Source organism: Mesoplodon mirus (genome assembly GCF_964341445.2).
Source record: "Mesoplodon mirus genome assembly, chromosome: 19".
Classification (NCBI taxonomy): domain Eukaryota; kingdom Metazoa; phylum Chordata; class Mammalia; order Artiodactyla; family Ziphiidae; genus Mesoplodon; species Mesoplodon mirus.
Genome location: NC_138995.1, coordinates 47,878,755 through 47,896,285, shown reverse-complemented (window position 1 = coordinate 47,896,285; position 17,531 = coordinate 47,878,755). Strand labels below are relative to the sequence as shown.

The 17,531-nt window shown below is 60.3% G+C and overlaps 2 protein-coding genes across 2 annotated transcripts in view; one reads left to right on the top strand and one right to left on the bottom strand.

The window, feature by feature from the left end:
- Positions 1-17,531, bottom strand: part of FAAP24 (FA core complex associated protein 24) — a 238,959-nt gene that overhangs the window by 23,912 nt on the left and 197,516 nt on the right. The gene's annotated exons all lie outside the window — the stretch shown is intronic.
- On the top strand, positions 1,124-16,997 carry SLC7A10 (solute carrier family 7 member 10). Its single transcript, XM_082607647.1, has 11 exons — positions 1,124-1,289; positions 10,314-10,518; positions 13,057-13,208; positions 13,469-13,594; positions 13,671-13,824; positions 14,589-14,712; positions 14,795-14,898; positions 15,245-15,341; positions 15,542-15,691; positions 16,306-16,483; positions 16,727-16,997. The coding sequence occupies exons 1-11, from the start codon at positions 1,139-1,141 to the stop codon at positions 16,858-16,860; spliced, it is 1,575 nt and encodes a 524-aa protein (XP_082463773.1). The 5' UTR covers positions 1,124-1,138; the 3' UTR covers positions 16,861-16,997.

The window sequence follows — 17,531 nt, the reverse complement described above, 5'->3', positions numbered from 1 at the left end:
CCCCTTGCGTCTGTCCCTCCGGCCCGGCTGCACAGTCCGGACGGCTTCCGGGAGGAGGAGGCAGCCTCCCTCGGACCCTGCACGCCCTACCTCCTCCTGCGACCCCAGGGGCCACAGCCCCTTCTCCGTGTTTCCCGGGCAGTTGAGGTGGCCTCGTCTCTTGAGCTGAAGAGACTCAAGAGACGAGGGGCCTTCGCCAGAGACCCGAGTTCTAGTCCACTGAGCCCCGACTCTGTGGCCAGGCGTCTGCGGGTAGAACCTGCCGGACCCAGTCCAGAGCCGGGCTGGGCGGCGGGGGAAGGGAAGTAATCCAGGGTCCCCTCTGGATGACGGTTAGAGTCTTCACCCCGACCCTGTCTCCCCAGACTTTTGATGATGGGGGCTTAGGGTCTCGTGACCCCAGGGGATCCTGGACAAAGCCCCCACCCCTCTGAGAGCTATACCTCACACACCCCCATCTGGGGCTGGAGGCGGAGGGCGCCAAGAATGCCGCACTCCGACGGGACGCTTCCAGCGTCTGGAAGCCAAGGAGGCATCAGAAAGGGTTTGCACTTGCTCCGTGACCTTCCTTACTATCCCAGGGCCTCAGCTTTCACCTGTGGAGTGAGCCCAGTCTCCACCCCTCTCCCCGTACACACACTCTAGGGGTCAGTGCCAGGATTTAAGGAGTATGGCAGCTCTGGCGCACAGCAGGTCTCAATACACAGACGGCTATTATTTTTGCCAGCTTCCTCAGTCTCCTTGAGGGCAGGGAGAGTCCTGCCTTTGAGCCCTGCTCCCCCGCCGCCACCCCAGGCCTTCTTCCTAGGCCTTCTTGGGTCCAGGAAGTGCTTCCTAGGTCTGCCCCCAAGTCCTCTCCTTCCTTCCAGGCCCGCGTTGGGAGGGTGGGGGCCACGGGGGGGAGTTCCCTTTAAGGACGGTGGGGGAGGGGGCTGCTGGCCGGTCCTCCTTCCGCCCCTCCCTGGGCCCCGCGGGCCGGGGCTCAGGGCCAGGGCCCCGCGCCAGCGCATGCGCCCGCCTGTGGGCGCTGTCCGGGCTGCGAGAGCGGCGCGCACCGACAGCCGGACGGACGGACTGACTGGCGGCTGGTCGGACAGACGGGGCAGTGCAGGGAGCTGGGACGCGGCGGGACAGCGACATGGCCGGCCACACGCAGCAGCCGAGCGGGCGCGGGAACCCGGGCCCTGCTCCCTCGCCCTCTCCCGGCCCGGGCCCCGGGCCTGGCGCCTCGGAGCGGGTGGCGCTCAAGAAGGAGATCGGGCTGGTGAGCGCCTGCACCATCATCATCGGTGAGCGGGCGCGGGGCGGTGGGGTGCCTGGGGCGGTAGGGCCTAAGGCGCGCAGCGGCTCGGAACAAGGAGCAGCCCTCTCCGGGCGCGCCTACCGGTCTGAGACGGTGGAACATGGATGAGGGGATGCCCGCCCGGGGCACCTGCGGTGTCTCCCCTCACACAGCAGCCACAGGGCTTCTTGTTTCCACTTCCCCAAGTGCCCCGAATTTTTGCACTTGAAGGAGGTGCAGGTCCCATCCACCGCTGGAATCCTCCTCCTGCCTTTACTTCGCCATGGACTTCCGCAAGGCAGTTAGCCTCAGTCTTCTCGTCTATAGCATGGAGATGGCTGTGGTCCTGCCTTGAGTGCGGGGGTCTTGCAAGTGTGGGAACTCGTAAAGCTGACCCCCGCTAAGGCCCCAAGTTCTGGGTCTTGTGGCTTAAACTGAGTTCCTACTGTGTGCAGGGTCCAGGTGCCGTGCAGTGTGAATGGTTTATTCTTTGCAAGCAGGAGGGACTGTGGGTAGCCTGGACAGGTAGAGCCAGCCCAGAGGGGAAGTAGGTTCAGAGTATACAATTAGTGCAGAATTCTGCAGCAGGACCCTGGCAGAGGGCAGGAGCAGCCAGTGACTGGGGGAGGCCCAGTTGGGGTGGGCAGACCCAGCCTGCGAAAGGCCAACTGCTTCCTGGGCTGGGATCCCATCTGCATCTTCTCACTCTCTAGCCCAGCTTCCCCACCTGAGAATGAGTCTGTGCATCCTGCCCCCACTTGGGGACTTCTGGGTCGGCAGAGGGCTCAGGGCACAGTGAGAACAGGGGCTAAGGAGTGACTTAGCCAAGAGTCACCACTTGACTTTTGTCCCAAGTCAAGAGCACTGATGCCTCAGGAACTGGCTAACCCAGACCCGTGCCTGTATCCACACCAGGTGCCTCAGAGACTTTCGTGGTGGGAGGAGTCTGTTCCACCTCCTGTGTACCAGGAGACACAGGCTGGAAGGATGAACGGCAAGGGTCTTGACCACTCTCACTTTACCAACTGCCCAGTCTTCCCCTCCCCAGCCAGTGGGTGCTGCTTGTGCATTCACTGCCCACCCATCCTCAGACCCTTGGAGATGGAAAAAGTTGGAGGCTCAGGAGGGCAGACTGGTGTCTTCACCTCCTCCTCCTCTGCCCCCACACTGGGAGATCCTGGGCCAAGGTTGGGGTCTAGCTCTTGGTCACCCCCTGCACTCACACTGAGAATTGCCCCAGCACACAGCCCCTGTGCAGGTACCTCTCTGTCTCACCCACTTGCACCTGGAAAGGTGTCTTCTAGGAGCTGGTCCCGATCTGGTCCAGAGACCTTCTCGGCCAAGAGTGCCCCTGCTTGACTGCTGGGAGGAAGGGCTGGTTCCAGGGATTTGGCCAGGGTTGGTTAGAGCTTTGCCCTGGCCCACACCCTCTCCAGGAGCTGTGCCCTCAGGAAGAGGAAGCCCATACATCATGGGTGGGCCTTGGGGTCAAGAGGCTGACTGCGTCTGGAGCCAGCTGCAGTGCCCGGCAGGTGCAGGGAGAGACATGGTACTTGCTGGGCTGCCTCAGCTAAACCCAGCGCCCTCGAGCTGTATTCCTACTCTTCCTCCTCCCCACCTCCCATCCCCCTCAGATCAGGCAGAGGCTGCTGGCTCCCCTCTCCTCAAAAGAGGGCCCTGGTGGTGATGGTGGGAGTGGATGAGGCTAATTCTGCAGGAAGTTTTCTGTGCAGCACAGCTCTGCCCTTACAGCTCCCCCACTTTTCATACCATTTTTGCTGTTCCAGGTCCACTGCCCCCTTGGCTTCAGGCCTTGAAGACTGAGCTGGGGTTAGGAGTGACTTAGCCAAGAGTGGCGGACTCAGGAACAGAACCCAGATGACCTGACTCCAGCCCAGGACACTCAGGGGTGGTCCTACAAGACTGCCTGGGGAGCTTTGAGGGGTTTCAGCAGGCAGGAGGCTGGACTGGGCAGGAGACAGACAAGGGGAGAATGGGCCTGGTCCAGAAGGTGACAGATGACAGAGGAGGCAGGGGTGGGCTGAATCACTGCACTGCCCTCCCCAGCCTGATGCCCTGAAGGCCCCCACTTCCTCCCCTTTCACTGTTCTGGTAGCCCGGACTCCCACATCTTTCCCCACTTTCCTGCCCTGGGGAGCCTGGTCTAGCCCAGCTTCCCCACCTGAGAATGAGTCTGTGCATCCTGGCCCCGTCCTGCCAAGTGTCTTAGTTTAGCCTTAAAAGTCTTGAAAACTTTATAGCTTCCTCCATAATCTTTCTCGTTTGATAGCAGCTTATTATCTCCAAAACTTCCAAATAGACCCTCCCAGAAGATCCGATAATTCTCTCCCTTTGTAACCCCTGCCCCAGGCTGAGGAGTAGGAATGGAATGACATAAAAGGGCTTTGGGCTAGAACAAGACTCCACATAAAATGTGTTTAGGACAGCACCTCCTGGCTGCAGCAAGCACAACTGGAGGGGAACGGGCCAGCCTGGAGGAAAAAGAACCTTCTGGGGCAGGGACTGTGCAAGACATCACCACATCCAATGCTTATTCAGAAAAACACACCTTACTACATTATGAAAATATGTTCTCCCTTTATCTCATTTGATTGCCTGCCTTGCAAGATGGGAATTTTTATACCCATTTTACAGATGTAGAAACTGAGGTTGGAAGTTAAATGACAATGCTGCAAGTGGTGGACTCGGAATTTAGAACCAGAATTGGACTCTTCTCCCAATCCAGTGCCCTTCCTCACACTGCTCTGGTGCAGGGCAAAATTGGGGCCAGATGCAGAGCCCATGATGGGGGAAGGTTGAGGATTGAGCTGGGAGGTCATCCAACCAGGATTTAGTGAGCTTGCCACTCTACTATGGGTAGATGAACAAACAGGTGGACAGAGAAATAGCCTCTGACTCCCCACCCCCACCCAGGGCTGTATGTACAGGGTCTCTTGTCCTGACTCAGGGACCACAACCAGCTCCCTCCCCATCCACACCCAAGGAAGGGTCGTGCCCAGGTTCAGCAGAGTGGGAATCAGCCGGGTCTGCTGACCAGACTGTCCTGTCCTTTGCTCTCTCCCTTTGACTCAAATATCCAGCCCATGTTTGTGGATCAGGCTCAAGTATGTTCTAGGACTCAGGGACCTCCTTCATGAACCCTGTCTCCTTAGGAGCCAATCTCTACTCATCCAGCCCTGGCCAGGTCCCTCCGTTGTCTCTGGGGCCGGAGGTGCTGGGCTGCTCAGAGGACAGCCCTCTCCAGAACCCCAACCCCTCCTCCCCGGGACCCTGAGGGGACATAAAACCACACAGGAGGCTGTCTGTACCACACCATAGCCCCAGTTTACAGATGAGGAAACGGGGGACCTGAGGCTGCAACCAGCCCAGGGTCAGATGCCCTTGGTGCGCTCTAAGACACCGTTGGGGGCTGAAGCAGCTCTGGCTGCAAGGACGGGGCCTGCTAGCTCTGGTCACGCTCATTCATCTATTCAACAGTTAGGTACCGGACAGTGCTGGGCACTGTTCTAGGTGCTGGAGACACAACAGGGAACAAGACAGACAAAATCCCTGTCCTCCTGGAGCTGGCATTCCATCATGGAAGTCAGAGAGCAAACAAGATAAACAAGCTGAATGTTTAGCTGCCAGGGTAATGATAAGTGCTACGGTGAGAAAATGAAGGAGGGAGGATTGTAGGTAGGAGATGAGTCAGGAGTGAGATGGGGCGCAGTCTGTGTGGGCCTTGCAGCCGCAGTAAAGACTGCCTTTTTCTCTTTGTCAGGTGGGAGCCTGGGAGGGCTTTGGGCACAAGACGGATGGCATGGGATGGCATGGGGTAGGATGGGATGGGATGGCGTGGGGTGGGATGGGATGACACGGGGTGGGATGGGATGGGGTGGCACGGCATGGCATGGCCTGGGGCTTACTGTGGAGAAGAGGCTGTGGGCAGAAGAGGCAGAAGCTGGAAGCCCAGTCCGGAGGGTACTTGAGTCACCTGGGTGAGAGATGATGGTGGTTCAGAGCAGGGTGGCAGCATTGGAGGTGCTGAGAGGAGGTTCAGTCCTAGGTGTGTTTGGAAGACTGAGCCAGATGTGTTGAACTGGACACAAGGTACAGCAGAGTGGAGTCTGGGTGACAGCAGGTTGGGGCCTGAGCAGCTGGGAGCATGGTTTGCCATCCATTGACCTGGGAAGACTGTGAGACGAGCAGGTCCAGGGGAGAGAGTTCCACACTCCTGCTCCCCCCTCTCTCGAAAGGAAAGTGGGTTAGGCCGGAGGCGCACGCTGACCAGTTGGCAATTCCAGGCATGTCCTGGAAACGTCCCCACTCACCTCCCTGGGGTTCTGCCAGCACCTCAGCGGGCACTGCTGTCCCCCTAGGGGGTGCCTGACATGCTCACCATAAGGACACTGTGCTGGGAGTCACAGGCTTCACCCAGAGCAATAGCAGGGCCCCCAAAGCAGGGCTCTGGCCGCTGACCCCAGGGTGTTGAGGTCCCATAGGGTTCAGATCCAAGGGCCAGCTTGGGTGGCCTGGGGTGTCTCCAAGGTAGATGACAATAGTGAGACCCATAAGCAGTTCCTGGGGCCTCTGATGTAGCAGGCAGTGTGGGAACAGACCCACATCACTGCCTCATCTCCCCATCTTACAGATAAGAAGGTTCAGAGAGTGAAGTACCTTGTCCACAGCCTCCTGCCATGAGGGATCTGGGATTCAAACCCAGATGTAGGGGTTCTCAACTAGTAATTGGCCCTGCCCATGGCCTCAGGGGCCTTGGGACTTACCAACGGGGATTTGAAGCTCTTCCCCAGAGCCCTCATGGGTCACATCCTAACAGGGAGGTGCTGGGACTCATTGCCCAGGGCAAGAGGAGGAGGCCTGGCCTATGGCCAGCCCCTGATCAGACCCAGGAGCCCTGAGCTACTTTCTGCCAGGCCAGCAGGTCAGCGTGGCAGGAGGAGGCCCTGCCATGGCCCTGCTCGCTGAAGAGGCAGGCATAGGCCAGGTGTGTGTAAGGGGACCTAGGCCCTGGGGGTTCCCTGTCCTTCTAGGGGGCTTGGACTTCTCATCTCAGCAGGCCAGGGCACAGACCCCGCCCTCTGGGAATGCAGGGTCCACCCAGGATGGCAAATAAAGGAGTCACTTCCTGGCCATACTCCAGGTACCATGGGAGAGGAGCAGGGGCCAGGTTATAGGAATCAGGGTGGGAGATCAGGGAGGGCTTCCTGGGGGTGGCGTTGCTTCTGGGAAACCATTGAGCTGGGGAGAGACCTACCACAATGCGGGACAGAGGGCCCCAAGCAGAAACTGTGTTTCCTCGGGCCCCGTGCAGATGTGCAGGATGCGTCCCTCCTGCCCAGCAGTGCCTCAGCCAAAGTCAGTGTTGCACCAGCCCTCTGCTGCCCCCTAGCCCAGTGGCCCTTCCTGGCACAAGGGGAAACTGAGGCCCAGGGAGCAGCACGGGCCTGAGGTCACACAACAGACTCCTGAAAGTGTTCTAGGGATGAGGGGTGGTGCCAGCAGCCTGACAGGACCTCCCTGACCCCTCCCCCAAATCCGACTCTGCACGTTCCCCACACACACACCGAGGGCAGCTGGCCCCTTCCACCCACACGACCTCCGCAGCCCACCCCTGTAACCTCCGTGGTCAGCTCATGCCTCCCAGAACTAGGTCAGCACTCACCGCTGCAGCCGGGGGAACAATGACTCTTTCTTCGTTCCTTCACGGAGCTGCGTAAGCCCCATCAGGCCACACATCTTAATGTGATAAAAGCCACCCAGCTTGGCCTGAGGGAAGAGGGGCGGGAGGAGACTGGAGGGGGGCCCCCTAGTTGAGGGACTCACATCCTCACCCACCTTCCTGGGAGCTCTGGCCCTGCCAAGGACCTGCAAGGACCACAGAGCAGCCGTCCCACTGGGTGGATGGGAACATGGAGGTCTCGGAACCCACATTTCTCCAGCCTGCCGTCAATCAGACACCTGACCAGGTGCTCAGCAGTATCTCCCGGCCCATCCCACAGTCTGTGGCTCCTGCCCCGCCTCCTCTTCCTCCAGAGCAGGATGCCCCAAGGGTTGGGCTTGTCCACTGCAGTTCACCCAGTCGGGCAGAGCTGATTCTGCTGGCCCTGAACATGAGGGCTGAGAAGGGAGGCCTGGACCCACCACCAGGAGGCATGGGCAGGCCCGCCTGCAGCACTGCCTTACAGCTTCGTGGTCCCTTCTCCACAGCTCCTGACATCATTCAGTGCTGGAGACGCCCGCCCCTGCCCTCAGCAACATCCCTCCTCCTCCCTGCCCGCTGCCCCTCACCCAAGCCTGCCGCCTATCTTGCTCCTTGCAGAGCCCCGTCCAGCCCACATGGTGCCAAGAGCAGCCAGTGGACCTCGATGGGGTTTTCTGCCACCTTCCAGCACAAACCTGAGGCAGATGCTAGAGGCTGTCCAGGCCCAGAGGAAGAGGCCCCCAGAGAGCTCAGAGACACCTGCTGGCACATGTGTTCCTTTGAGCCACGTGGGGAGAAGTCCTGCACATAGCCTGCAGCCATGTGTCTAAAACAATAGCAATCCTCACCCCCGGCCCATCCCCCGGGTCTTCAGCCACTAGGCACAGACAAGTGATGTGTCCCTTTCAAATCCCAGCCTTGGAGGACGAGGTGCCAGGTGTGGCTTCCCGGAGGGCTACACTCGTGAGGCCCCGTGAGGCTGAGTTGTGTAGGGTGGTGGGCGTCCCCACGGGGTGGGTGGCTCAGGGCCCTGGATGCACCCAGCTCCTTCCAAGGCCACCCAGCCCCCACTGGCTTCCAACCTCCCTGGCTTTTGGCAAATCCCACTCCACCAGGTCCTGAGAACAGAGGCTCTACTGCTGGATAGAGCAAATGCAAAGGCTCTTTAGAAGCCTAATAGCCCACCCAGGCCCTGGGCCCCGTGGTAGATGAAGGAAGCGGCCCCTCTCTCCCTGGAAACGAGCTGAGGGCACTGCTTACCTCTGGGGCTGGGAGACAGGAATTCTTTCCTCCTTATCTGGATGTATTTAGGGCTCCTGGGACGTGACTAGAAAACCAAGTGGGGCGTCGTGGCCGTCCAGACTGGAAATCTGTGCCGGCCGGGTGGGGGTGGGGTAGGACTGTGGACAGGGAACGCATGCAGATGGGCCACCCCAGCTGTGTCCTCGTCCAGACCCGCCTGTGGGCCTGGCAGGTGGAGCAGGCAGGGTCTGCCCTGACGGACATGTGCTCCCCATCCCCGGCCCCAGCAGGTGGGGCCACCTCGTGGACGGGGCTGAGCCCCGGGTCCCAGCAGTGTTGCTTTTTTCTTCATGTGGCCTGTGGGTTCTGGGATTATTTCCTCTTGGGCAGGCCCTAGTCCAAATCACCAGTGATGTGGCCTGATTCATTTGCACAGATGATGAGACCCGGGTAATGCAGAACATTGCCCTCTTTTCCTTAACTGCCAGGGAGCTCAGGGCTAAGTGGGCGCTCAGCGTTTTGCTCATCCTGGGAACCTGCTCTGCAGCCCACAGCTTGGCCTTCTGAGCGTTTCCCATTGTTCTGCTCCCAGACCCCATGAGTGCCCCACAGTGTCCATCCTTCCAAAACTCAGACTCAGCCCAGGGGCAGGCCAGGCCTTCTGTGACCCATGACCTGGCAGATTCCACTGGCACCCAAGCCTTGGAAGCTAGCCACCCCCTCTGCTACTGCCCACAGTCCCCTTCTGGGAGGGTCGAGTGGAGACTGCTGCCCCCCACTTCACAGAGGAGGAGATCAGTCCTTCAGTGGCATTGGTGCCACTTTGGGCATCAGGCCATTCACTCATCCTGTAGTTTGCTCAACAGATGTGTATTGAGCACCAACTGTGTGCTGGAGGCCCCAGATGAGGTCGCAGACGGTACACACAGAATCACGCAAAGATGCAAAGGACATCTGGATACAGCTGTGAATGAGCTGAGGCTTCCCATACAGTACCTCGCTGAATCCTCACGACAGTCCCATTGTAGAGACGGGACTCAAGAGGTGACGTGAGTGGGGAGAGGTTCCCTGCCTCCTGAGTCCCAGCCAGAGTTTCCCACTGTGGTCCTAAGAGTAGAGCAGTGACCCCTGTTTGCAACCAGTGAGCTCTTCCCAAGGGAGAGGCATCTGTGTCCAGACCCCAGGCTGAGCCAGCTGAGTCCTGCCAGCCTGGCATCATCCACCCCGCCTGCCATCATCCACCCCATCCCTTCCGCGATGGCTGCTAAGCAACCCCCAGCCCTGAAAGTGCAGCAGCTCCTCTCCCTCACCCCACTGACCCTTGCCCAGGACCTGAAACATTTTAACAATGCCGGGAAACCAGGTCTCTTCTGAGTCTGTGTCCGCAGCATGGGTCCTAGGTCAGGGAGGAGCCCAGCAGGCAAAGGGCTCTCTAATAGGGAAAGAGGAGATGGAAGATAAAGAAATAAAATACGGAGCAGGGTCTGGGGCTGTGAAGTGGGAGGAGGAGCCTTACCGGTGTGGTCAAGGAGGGCTTCATGGAGGAGGTGCCAGTCCCCAAGCCACTCCATGAGTTTGGATTTGGGCCAATAGGAAGGTGGCAAGAGAGTATCATGGTCAAGGTCTTGCTTTAGGTGGCCAGCTCTGGCCAGGCTGGGAGGAAGCCAGGTGGCTGGAGGCTGACAAGCCTGGAGGCCTTGGCCAGGGGCGAGGGGCTGGGCCTGGGCCCTGTGGGGATGCACAGGAGTGGCTGCCACTCTGCCACTGCTTGTGCTTGCCCCACCTCATGGTTGTTAGCTGGGGGCAGAGGAGCTCGGAACAGGACCCATCTCTGGCAGGGGAGCCTGTCTGGACACATGCCAGGGGCTGGGGAGGGGAGATGAGGTGGCCAGAGTGGGACTTGCAGGGTTTGAGGGACCCATGGCGTCCACATGCCTCCAGGCCCACCCTCCTCCTTGAGGGAGCAGCCCGGGCTCCTCTCCTCACTGCAGCATCTGGAGCTGCACAGAGAGGCTGCCCTGCCGGGGGCGCCCAGACCTGATGCCTCCCCACCTCTTCCCCCCACAGGAAACATCATCGGCTCGGGCATCTTCATCTCCCCCAAGGGGGTCCTAGAGCACTGTGGCTCCGTGGGTCTGGCCCTCTTCGTCTGGGTCCTGGGTGGGGGCATCACTGCCTTGGGCTCATTCTGCTATGCGGAGCTGGGAGTCGCCATCCCCAAGTCTGGTGGGGACTACGCCTATGTCACTGAGATCTTCGGGGGCCTGGCTGGGTGAGTGTGGGGCACCAGCAGCTGTGGGGTGGTGACAGCCTCTCCAGAATGGATGGCCAGCTGGGCCCAGGACCCCAGTGTCCTCCTCTGCTTCTCACATCGCAGGGAGGTCGTGGGAGTGGATGGAGGGAAGGGGAGGCGTTGGGCAGCCTTCTAAGGCCAGGGCGGGTGGGACCAGTGCCCACCCCACTCCAGCTGGCCCCTTGACCTCTCTGTGCTTCATTTTTTTTAATTTTTATTTATTTTATTTTATTTTTTTTTGCGGTACGCGGGCCTCTCACTGTTGTGGCCTCTCCCGTTGCGGAGCACAGGCTCCGGACGCGCAGGCTCAGCGGCCATGGCTCACAGGCCCAGCTGCTCCGCAGCATGTGGGATCTTCCTGGACCGGGGCACGAACCCGTGTCCCCTGCATCGGCAGGCGGACTCTCAACCACTGCGCCACCAGGGAAGCCCTCTGTGCTTCCTTTTACATAGAGCTCCTCTAAGCCCCCCTCCCCACCCAGGTGCTTATGAGTGGGGAGGACCTTACTATGGAAACCTCTAGATCATGCCAGCATCCAGTCAGGGACACCTTGACGTTAGTAAACTAAATGCGGGGCGGGGGGCATGATAGTCCTATCAACGCCCTGCAAGAGGTCCCCTTTAAATAGCTCCCGATGTTCCTTTATTCACCGTGAATGTTAGCTGAGCATCTACTGTGTGCTGAGGGCCAGGACGCAATGATAAAAAGATCCATCCCGGGCCTCAAGTTGCTTACAGTGCCGAAGGGAAATAATCCTTCAAATGTGATTAAGACCAGGAGGATCCTGGCTTTGAAGATATGTGAGAGGCTTCAGCCCAGCAGCCAAGAGAACAGGGTGCCCACCACCCAGAGAAGACTCCCAGAAAAAGCCACATTTGTGCCAAGGCTTGGAGGAAGGGTGGGGTTTTGTTGGACGACCAGTGAGGAGGGGTAGCACATACAGAGGGTGGTGGCCTGGGCGAGCTTGGTCTGTCCGCCACGGCCACAGGTGAGGTCAGATCCATCGTAGATGCCGGGGCTTGTCGGGGACGGGGCAGCCTGTAGGTGGGGGGCCATCAAAGCTATTGCAGCTATCCAACTGAGCCGTGCTGAGGGCCAGAACAAAGGTACAGGAAGATTCCAGAACCATTTAGGAGTCTAAATTGGGAGGACGTGGTGGCCAGTGTGGCATGAAGGAGAGGCTTGGAGAGACTCTATAGATGGTAGTTCCTGGGATGGGGAGAGGGAGATTTTAGGTTGGGGTCTGCCGCATAGGTGGGGTCTGTGGCATGTCCGGGGAGACGCTGAGTCAGGCCTCTGGTGGGGGATCTGGAGCGCAGAGGAAAGGTCTAGGCTAAAGTATTTAAAGTTTGGTTCTGAGGGATGTGGTCAGGGGCCTTTAACAGGGCAGTGGAGGATGGGGCCCTGGTGTTCTCCTCTGGGGAGAGGGTCCTCAAAGGGGCCTGGGACCCGAGAAAGCAGAAGGATTTTGCTGTGTGGCAGAAAATTCAAGAAGATGGAAGGGAGAGTAGGACCTGAGACCCATCCCAAGGGCACCCAGCATCGAGGGTGGGCAGAGGGGAGCACCCAGTATGGGAGTAGGGTCATGGACCTAGGATGTCCCAGAAGCCAAAAGGGGAGAGGTGGTGCAAAGCAAGAGGTAAGGGGCTTCCCTGGTGGCGCAGTGGTTGAGAGTCCGCCTGCCAATGCAGGGGACACGGGTTCGTGCCCCGGTCCGGGAGGATCCCACATGCCACGGAGCGGCTGGGCCTGTGAGCCATGGCCGCTGAGCCTGCGCATCCAGAGCCTGTGCTCTGCAACGGGAGAGGCCACAACAGTGAGAGGCCCACGTACCGCAAAAAAAAAAAAAAAAAAAAGCAAGAGGTAAGGAAGCAGGGCTACAGAGCAAAGGTGAGGACCAAGAGGAAGCCACTGAGTTTGGTGTCCCTGGATGAGGCAATCCCCACCCTCAAGGTGGGACGGACAGGAGACTAGGACCACCCCCACGGACAGGCACTCCCCAGGAACAGGTCGGGCCTCACTCCCATGTGGACACCCTGCAGAGGTGAGATTCTGGCAGATGGGATAGTCACCCCAGCCAGGGGTCTTTGCAAGGTCCGGTCCCTCGGGGATCACAGCTCAGAGTCAGCCACCTGCAGCCGCAGGGCTCTGCTGAGAACTACAGCTGGAGCTGTGACTGGAGGCCCCGGGACAGCCCACCCCAACTCAGGAACAGCCTGTGACCGGGGACTAGGTGGCCATTAGAAAAGTGGCTGGTTCCCGAGTCTCTCTCCACACCTGCCCAAGGGCAGCCCGTAGCTGTCTGCACTGAACGCTGTCTCTGTTGAAACAGTTCATAAATAGAGCAGAGACCTCGACAAGGTTGGCCCTGCCTCCCTGGACCAAAGCTGGTATCTGGCCCCCACAGCAGCCCTGGGTGCTGGGGCCCAGGGTGCAGCCCTGCTCCACACATCTGGGCCCCCTTGGCTGGGAGGGTGCCGGGAAGCCCGAGCCACTCGGGCCCTCACTCCTTCCAGCTTCCTCGTGCTCTGGAGCGCCGTCCTCATCATGTACCCCACCAGCCTGGCCGTCATCTCCATGACCTTCTCCAACTACGTGCTGCAGCCCGTGTTCCCCAACTGCATCCCCCCGGCCGCTGCTTCCCGTGCGCTCTCCATGGCCTGCCTTTGTGAGTGTCCACCATGGGGCCAGGCTGGGCATCTGTCCCCAGGGCCCACCCTGCTCCCTGCCCCTGTGGGGGGACTTTCGGGGGAGGTCCCTCCAGCTGTCAGTCCCCGTGAAGTCGGCCTCAGGGGCTGGGCTCCTGGCACTCCAGCTGCTGCAGGGGACACTGCCCTCCTGCAGCCCGGGCTGGACTTGGCTGTGGCCCACCTCGAGGGGCTTGGCCTCGGGTGCCCGCCCACCCAGGCACCCACCCTTCCTCCTCAGTGCTCCTGACATGGGTGAATAGCTCGAGCGTGCGCTGGGCCACGCGCATCCAGGTCGTGTTCACCGGCGGGAAGCTGCTGGCCCTCTCGCTCATCATTGGCATGGGCTTTGTCCAGATCTTCCAAGGTAGGGCCGGGCTGGGGGGGGGGGCTGGGCACAGGGCCAGGGAGACGACGCTGACCCTTGACCTCCGGACCCCCAGGACACTTCGAGGAGCTGAGGCCCAGCAACGCCTTCAACTTCTGGATGACGCCGTCCGTGGGTCACCTGGCCCTGGCCTTCCTCCAGGGCTCCTTTGCCTTCAGCGGCTGGAACTTCCTCAACTATGTCACCGAGGAGCTGGTGGACCCTCGAAAGTGAGTGGGGCTCCGGCCAGGCCCTGGGAAGGGGTGTGGCGTCGGGTGGGAGAGGCAGCCTCCCCACACAGAGCCGCTGTCACCTCTGGCCGGTCTGGTCATCTGCCTGACCGCACTGCTACCCACCGGGAACGGCTCTGGAAAGGCAGCCGGGACGCTTGTGTTCCAGCCTGACCCTGTTCTGTATGGCTGTGGATGAGTCACGGCCCCTTGCTGGGCCTCAGAAACACTGAGTATCATTGTCTCGCTGTAAATGGATCCAGCTATTTGCATTTGGCCAAAAATTACACATGTGCGCACAACATGGTCCCTAAAAATGAAGCCAATGGCTCCCTCTGATGCTCAGCTGGGACCTTGACAGTGAACAGTTACAGCTGGAGCTGGGGCTGATGGGAGTCCCAGGGGACCCTGGTCTGTGGACTGAGCTCTAAGGGCGCTTTGAGGATTTTCAAGGCTGATTTTGGCTGTATGCAATGTCCTTTTCATGTGCAGACATTAGATCCGGTCCCCTCCCCAGGATGTGAGCGGCCCCTCCTCCATCTGCCTTTCCTCCCACCAGCCTGTGCCAAGGCTGGGCTGGGGACTAGCGGGGAGACAGACAGCGGTGCTGCCCCCTTCGCTGCCCCAAGGCCCCCAGCAGACCCAGGAGATGGAGGCTCAAAGCTGCTCCCATTGCTGGGTCCCCTGCCACTCCCCACCATGCTGAGGCCCCGTCCCCCAGCCCCACAAGGGCTGATGCTGACACACTGCACCACTGTCCCCAGGAACCTACCTCGTGCCATCTTCATCTCCATCCCCCTGGTGACCATCGTGTACACCTTCACCAATGTCGCCTACTTCACTGCCATGTCCCCCCAGGAGCTGCTGGCCTCTAACGCAGTGGCCGTGGTGAGTGGGGCCCCGCTCGGTCCTGGCTCCTGCCCGGCCTCCACCCTGCCTCACGCACCACCTCTCTTCTGTGCCCACCCAGACCTTCGGGGAGAAGCTGCTGGGCTACTTTTCTTGGGTCATGCCCGTCTCCGTGGCACTTTCCACTTTCGGAGGCATCAATGGCTACCTGTTCATCTCCTCCAGGTGACTGGCCTGGGAAGAGGGTGGTCAAGGTGAGGCAAGGCAGCTGCCCTGGTGCACACGAGCAGTGCTGGGGGCCAGAGGAAGTCAAGTCCTGCCCGGTGGGGCCCACCTGAAGCTGGGATGATGAACTCCCTGGTAACAGATGTCTGATCCCAATTGCGAGGAACAGAAAGCAAGAGGGAGGCGGGCTAGAACTGCCCAGTGGGGCTGCTGGGGCCCAGAGCAGGGAGTCGGAGGTGACAGCTCAAGAGGGCCATCAGGTCTAGAGCTGAGGTTGGGATCTGGCCAGCAGCGAGGCCCCAGGCTGGGCTCATGGCTCCCACCCACCTCTGTCCCCACCCCCCAGACTGTGCTTCTCTGGAGCCCGAGAGGGACACCTGCCCAGCCTGCTGGCCATGATCCACGTCAGACACTGCACCCCTATCCCTGCCCTCCTCGTCTGCGTAAGTTGGGGGACCCAGGCTCGCAAGGCGGGAGCCAGGGCCACGCAGCAGTGTGGGTAATGGCAGGGATGAGGCCTGGCCCTGGTCGGGGCGGGAGGGCTGGGCTCGCTGACCTCCTGGCCCCAGTCGGCAGGCCCAGGGCCCCTGCTGGGCTGACAGGAGGCAGGTGGGAGTCAGCCCTCAGCCCAGTCCTCTCCCAGGGTGGGGCCACGGCAGTCATCATGCTTGTGGGAGACACGTACACGCTCATCAACTACGTGTCCTTCATCAACTACCTCTGCTACGGCGTCACCATCCTGGGCCTGCTCGTGCTGCGCTGGAGGTGGCCGGGGCTCCACAGGCCCATCAAGGTGAGGCCCGAGGGGACCAGCCAGCCCACGTGCCGGAAGCAGTCAGGGCCACCCCTTTACCCGTTTGGGCACCAGGGGCGGTGATGGCAGCAATGGTGAGGCCAGCCTTTGCCGTGTGCTGGGCCCTGCTCAGGGCCCTGTGTGCGCTGGCATATCCGGTCCTTAAGGCAGCCCCATGGGGTGGGTGCTGTGAATACTCCCACTTCACGGACAGGAAGATAAGGCTCAGACATTACGGTCACACAGGATTCCACGAGCCCACAGAAAACAGAAGACCCAAAACCGAGCTAAAAGAAAAGTCCTTCCGTTTGCATATAAATCCTTGAGCTGGAGATGTGCTCAGTGCCTGGAACGTGAAACACCCAAAAATCATTCACCTTCAGCCGAGTGCAAGTGGCAAGTCCACAGTCGCTGTGTGGAGCTCAGAGCTGCTGAAATTGACAAACCCTCAACAATTTGGCCAACTGGCCAGCCACGTTGGGCTGCTGGCAGAAGGGGGCCCCTCAGGCCTCAGCTCCCAGGAGAGGGGGGAAAGGGCCTCAGACTCCCAGGGTGGTGGGGCAGGAGAGCCAGGGGTCCTGCGCCATTGGCACTGCCACTCGCTGCCCCCGCAGGTGAACCTCCTTGTCCCCATCGCATACTTGGTCTTCTGGGCCTTCCTGCTGGTCTTCAGCTTCATCTCGGAGCCCATGGTGTGCGGGGTGGGCATCATCATCATCCTCACGGGGGTGCCCATTTTCTTCCTGGGAGTGTTCTGGAGAAGCAAACCAAAGTGTGTGCACAGACTCACAGGTGAGCCAGGCAGCTCCCCGACGGGGCGGGACCTGGAGATGGAACCCTCTTGGGGGCTCACCCTAGAGCGGGGTCTCCCGGCTGCTGCAGTGGCCACAAGGGGCCCAGCCGCCACCAAATGTCTCCCTGTGGCTTGGCCCAAGTGTCCAGGTCCCATGCACAGAGGGAGCAGCTCCCCGAGGACCCCTGTCCCACAGGGTCAGACCCCAGGGTCCATCTGTCAGCCTGTCTGTCTGTCCTCAGAGTCAATGACACGCTGGGGCCAGGAGCTGTGTTTCGTGGTCTACCCCCAGGGCTCCCTGGAGGAGGAGGAAAATGGCCCCTGCGAGCCCTCCCCACTGCCCGCCGCCACGGACAAGCCCTTGAAGACACAATGAGACATTGTGGAGCCTTGAAGCAGCTGTTTCTGTTTACATGTTGTTTATGAGGAGGTGTTTTTGCAAAAAAAAAAAAAAAAAAAAATTTTTTTCCTGGGGAAAGAAAGAGATCCGACTCTTAGACGCCTGTGGTAAGGAAGCCCTGAAGATGTGGACTGGGTCCCCTGTCAGCACTGCCCCGCTAGCTTTTCCTGGAAAGGTCTACGAATAAAACAGGGCTGGTGGTGTACCTGTCTCAGGTGAGTCCCTGGTGGGCACCTCTCGGTGGTGGGCACCCCTCGGTGGGGGGCACGTGTGGAGCTGGCTGGAAAAGGGGGCCCGGCCGGCCCAGGAGGAGGCGCTTGGCATTCGGGGGCTCTGCTGCTTCAGCCAGGCACTCCCTCTCCGGGGCTGGCACCATGGGGTCCGGAGCCACCCCTGCCCCAAAGGGACGTGGAGGATTGGGAAGCCGCTGGGTGTGCCCCTCCCCCAGGCCCTGCAACACCTGCCGGAGGCTCAGTCACCCAGGAGAGCCCGGGATTCCCACTGGAACTGCCTTTCTTCCCATAAATCCCCACGGAGTGAGTGTCAGGACTTCAAAGCCCACGGCCTGGCCCTGGTTTACAGGTGGGAAAACTGAGGCTTTGAGACAGGGCGGGATGGATTTGCCTGCTGGCAACTGGTGCCTCAGC